Consider the following 5,000-nt stretch of genomic DNA (forward strand, 5'->3'; position numbering starts at 1 on the left):
GGGGAGGGGGCGGCGGGGAGGAGGAGGGGAGCAGCGGGGAGGGGGAGAAGGCAGCAGCGGAGACTGCTGCTGCTGCTGCTGCTGCTGCTGCAGCAGCAGCAGCAGGGAGTGCAGGCAGCGAGTGCAAGAGACTCGCAGCGCAGGAACAAGCCGCCGACGTCTTCGGAGGAGCCTGCGGCAGCAGCAACAGCTGCAGCGGGAACTGCAGCGGGAGCTGCAGCGGGAGCTGCAGCGGGAGCTGCAGCAGCAGCTGCAGCAGCAGCTGCTGCAGCTGCAGCAGCAAGGGAGACGGAGATGTCATGACGCGAGCCACAACAGCAACAGCAGACTTGGCAGCAGAAAGGCCCCTTCTGGGCACTGAAGGCGCCCCCAGTGCATTCGCCGAAGAGCCAGAAACAGCAGCAGCAGCAGCAGCAGCAGCAGCAGCAGCAGAGGATCCACCCCCAGCAGCAGCAGCAGCAGCAGCAGCAGCAGCAGCGGGGACGCTGCCGCTTGGTGCTGCAGTTCAGGAGGAGGAGAGTTTGAGGGGACCCAGCGCGGAGCTGAGTGCGAATTTAAATGTAAGTGTTTCTAGAGAATTCCCTGCAGCAGCAAACTGCTGCTGCTGCTGCTGCTGCTGCTGCTGCTGCAGCAAATCTCAAATGAATTAAAACTGTTTTTAAATTTGTTTCTTGCATTTGTTCTTCATTCCACTTCTCGTGAATAAGTGCTGCGAAGTGCGCCCGAGAAGAAAGACTCGCTTTGTTGCTGTTGCTGCTGCAGCAAGCGCCCGCTGCTGCTGCTGCTGCTGCTGCTGCAGCAGCAGCAGCTTGGGGCTGCTGCGGCAGTGAGGGAAGCCGCCAGCTGTCGCTGTCTCCTCTGGTGGTGAGGCTTTTCTCAGATCTTTGGAGACCTTTTGAAAAAGATTTAATGAATTTAATTTAGCCAAAGTTCGAAATAGTTGAAGTTAAAAACTATTTGTTTTTATTGTTTTCTTGTCTTTGGGCGTGTGCAGCTGGCTAGCTAGCTAGCTAGCTAGCTAGCTAGCTAGCTAGCTAGCTAGCTAGCTAGCTAGCTGCTGTTGCAGTTAAAAACTATTTGTTTTTATTGTTTTTATTGTCTTTGGGTGTGTGCAGCAAAGCAGCTGCTGCAGCTTGCTGTGTCCGCTCTGTGACTGCGGGGCCGCTGCTGGCAGCTTCTACCCGCGCTGCTGCAGCAGCAGCAGCGGGTGCTGCAGCAGCAGCAGCGGGTGCTGCAGCAGCAGCAGCGGGTGCTGCAGCAGCGGCGGCTGCTGCAGCAGCAGCAGCATGAGCGGGAGCTGCTGCATCGGCAGCGGCAGCGGCTGCTGCGGGCGCGGCGGCTGCTGCAGCGGCTGCTGCTTGGGCAGCGGCATGAGTGGCTGCAGCAGCTGCTGCAGCAGCAGCAGCAGCTGCTGCAGCAGCAGCAGCAGCGACAGCGGCTCCCCCGTGTCTGCCTACAGCTTGCCAACAGCAAACACAATGAGGGAAGTCTTTGCTTCTTGTGACTCCAAAAAGGCTCTTTGTTCCAAACTAGTCACTGACCTTTACCGGGCCCTCATCAACAGCAGCAGCAGCGACAGCAGCAGCAGCAGCAGCAGCAGCAGCAGCAGCGCGGCGTACCTGGAGTCGGAGCTCGCGCTGCACTTGTGGGCCATTGAGGAAGCAAAGGGGGCGCAGCAGCTGCAGCAGCTGCAGCAATACTTGAATGTTTTTGTTCCTTGTTTAGTGGGGGGTTTGCTGCCAAGTCAGCTGCCAGCAGCAGAGCGTGCTGCGCTGCTGTGGGCGCTGCGCTGCCCGCTGCTGCTGCCGCGCAGCAGCAGCAGCAGCAGCAGCAGCAGCAGCGACGCAGCCGCTCCCGCCGTCTTCCCCTTCAGAGAAAGACAGGGCATTACCCACCGGTTGCTGCTGCAGGGCAGCAGCAGCCAGCCAGGGGGGGCCCCCCAGGGGCCCCCGGGGCCCCCGGGGCCCTCCGTGGGGCTCAGGTCCCCCACTGCTGCAGTTGGCCGCAGCAGCAGCAGCAGCAGCAGCAGCCGCAGCAGCGCCCTCGTGCCCTCGCTGCTGCTGGGGCCCGTGCATGCGCCCTCTTCCCCCACAGCAGCACTTTATGGGGGCCCCTTTTCTATGGCCACAGAACTGTACCCTTAGAGGGTACAGCTCTGGGGGCCCCCCGCAGGGGCCCCCCCCCACGGGGCAGCAACCAAGAAGGCCAACAGGCCCAGCAGTTCGTTTTCGTCCACTCCAGCTAGCTAGCTAGCCAGCCAGCTAGCTAGCCAGCTAGCTTCCTAGCTAGCTAGCTAGCTAGCCGTAGCTAGCTAGCCGTAGCTAGCTAGCTATTGCTAGCTAGCAGCAGCTAGCTAGCGATTGCTAACTGGCTAGCTGCCTGAGCGCAGAACTATGCGCCCAGCTGGCTAGCTGGCCAGCTAGCTAGCTAGCTAGCTAGCTAGCTAGCTAGCTGCTGCCTTTTTATTTACCATGTACCTAGCGAGCGAGTCGCTTAATCCGTGAGTTGACCAAGTAGCTAGCTAGCTGTCCAGCTAGCCAGCTAGCCAACTAGCTAGCCACTCGGCTAGCTCACTTGCAAGCCAATCAGCAGGCCAGATTCCTAGCTAGCTAGCAGCTCTTCCGTCCATCTAGCTAGCTAGCTGTGTTTAGCTATCTAGCTGGCTAGCTAGCCACACAGCCGAGCTCTCTGCACTTATCTAGCTAGCTAGCCACCCAGCGGGACTGTCTGCACCTATTCAGCTAGCTAGCTAGCTGGCTAGCTAGCTAGCTGGCTAGCTAGCTAGCTGGATAGCTAGCTGTGCGAAAAGTTGTTTCCTCTTCTATTTAATCCTCCTTTGCCTTTCCTTGCTTATTTATTTTTTTCCTTTTTTAATTCTTAAAAGCAAAAAGAAAAGACCTTCAGTTTGACACCGCCCACCCCAAACAAAAGACAACGGGGGTTTAGGGTTTAGGGTTTAGGCCCCGCGGGGCTTCTGGGGAGGCTTTTGCTGCGCGCCTGGAAACAAGGGTTTAGGGTTTAGGGTTTGGGGTTTAGGGTTTAGCCCTCGGGGGGCTCTTGCTGCTGAGGAGACCCGGGAAGCAAGGCGTAAACCCTAAACCCTGAAACCCTAAACCCTTTAGGGTTTAGGGTTTGGGGTTTAGGGTTTGCCAGTGCTGCACTGCCGAAACCCTAAACCCTAGAGGGTTAGGGTTTGCCAGTGCTGCACTGCCGAAACCCTAAACCCTAGAGGGTTTAGGGTATCGGCGTTGCGGAGTGCTTCGCAGCACTGGGAGGCCCCGAAGCGAGGGTTTAGGGTTTAGGGTTTAGGGTTTAGGGTTTAGAGTTGTTTTTTTTCGGCGATGAGTTTTTCAATGGCTCTCCACTCCTGTTCGGGATTGAGTTTTTGTTTCTTTTTGTTTTTCGAACTATTTATATCTCCTGCAATTCTCCTTCCGTAACTATAAGCAGCTTTCGGAACTAACTCAATACTATTCATATATTCTTCATAAGCAGCTTTGCTAGCGAACTGCTGGGGGCCCCTCCGGGGGGGCCCCCGGGGGGCCCCCCCCTCCTTCGGGGGGCCCCCCTCGTCGTCGCTGTCCGCCCCGCGCGCCAGCAACTGGCCCCGCTCGTATGCTGCACGCAAACCCAAACCCTAGGGTTTAGGGTTTAGGGTTTAGGGTTTGCGGGGTAGGGTTAGGGTTTGCGGGGTAGGGTTAGGGTTTAGGGTTTGCGGGGTAGGGTTAGGGTTTAGGGTTTGCGGGGTAGGGTTAGGGTTTAGGGTTTACGGGGTAGGGTTAGGGTTTAGGGTTTACGGGGTAGGGTTAGGGTTTAGGGTTTAGGGTTTTGGGTTTACGGGGTGGGGGGGAGGGGGTAAGGAGCTAGGGTTTAGGGTTTAGGGGTTGGGACGAGGACGTGCTCGTTAGGGTTTAAGGGGCTTTGAGGGTTTAGGGTTTAGGGTTTAGGGTTTAGGGTTTAGTGAGCTGTTGAGTTTGAAAGAAACAGCAAAGCACAAGGGAAAAAGAAACTAACAACAACAAAACAAAATAAACAAAAGCAAATAAAAATAAAAAACACAAGCTACAAAGTAATTATAATAAATAAATAAATTGATTTACAAATAAATAAAACTAAACAAACAAAAAAGCAAGCAAATAAGTAGTCAAAGTAAACAAATAAATGCATTAATTAATTAATTAATTAATTAATTAAAGCACACAAATAAATACACAATTAATTAATTAAAATAATTAACTAATTAATTAATTAAAATAATTAATTAATTAATTAAAATAATTAATTAATTAATTAATTAAAGCAAATAATAAATAAATAATTAATTAATTAAAATAAAATAAAAACTTACAAGGATAACACTCCGCGTAAGTGTCATCATCATCGGCCCCCGCCAGCAGCGCCGAAGGAGCTGTTTTTGCTGCTGCAGCAAAACAAAATAAATAAATAAATAAATAAATAAATAAATAAATAAATAAATAAATAAATAAATAAATAAAAAGAATAATATAAATTATTAATCAATTGATGGTTAAGAAATTGACAAAAAGGGGTAAAATGGAAAAAAAAGCAGCTTAAAACTCATCCTGAGACCTGCAAACCCTAAACCCTAAACCCTAAACCCTAAACCCTAAACCCTAAACCCTGACGTACATGATAAGGCGTCTGGTTTCTTTTCTTGAGCTGCAACACACAAACCAAACCCCAAACCTCAAACCCTAAACCCTAAACCCTAAACCCTAAACCCTAAACCCTACTCACTGGACATTTAGAATATGCAAAGGGCGTGAAATTTGTTGGAGACAAAAAACACGAAAGACAATTCGGAGAAAAAAATAAAAAAGAAATAAAAAAGGGATAGAGACAAAAGGAGACAAAAAAGACAAAAAAAACAAAAAAAGATTAAAAAAGAGACAAAAGGGAGACAAAAGAGAGACAAAAAAGACAAAAGGGGAAACAAAAAAGAAACAAAAGGAGACAAAAAAAGAGGTAAAAGGAGACAA

The 5,000-nt window shown here is 51.2% G+C and overlaps 2 protein-coding genes across 2 annotated transcripts; both read left to right on the forward strand.

Annotated features, from left to right (window-relative positions):
* ENH_00053550 (hypothetical protein) lies at positions 1-1,290 on the forward strand (the record flags this gene model as incomplete). Its single annotated transcript, XM_013581488.1, has 3 exons — positions 1-560; positions 800-864; positions 1,116-1,290. Coding segments are annotated over 3 exons (800 nt in total), but the record flags the coding sequence as incomplete, so codon positions are not given.
* Positions 1,291-1,478: 188 nt separating this feature from the next.
* ENH_00053560 (hypothetical protein, conserved) lies at positions 1,479-2,144 on the forward strand (the record flags this gene model as incomplete). Its single annotated transcript, XM_013581489.1, has 1 exon — positions 1,479-2,144. The coding sequence occupies one exon, from the start codon at positions 1,479-1,481 to the stop codon at positions 2,142-2,144; it is 666 nt and encodes a 221-aa protein (XP_013436943.1).
* Between the last annotated feature and the right edge of the window lie 2,856 nt (positions 2,145-5,000).

This window comes from Eimeria necatrix, genomic scaffold, assembly GCF_000499385.1.
Source record: "Eimeria necatrix Houghton genomic scaffold, Enh_scaff433, whole genome shotgun sequence".
Lineage (NCBI taxonomy): Eukaryota > Apicomplexa > Conoidasida > Eucoccidiorida > Eimeriidae > Eimeria > Eimeria necatrix.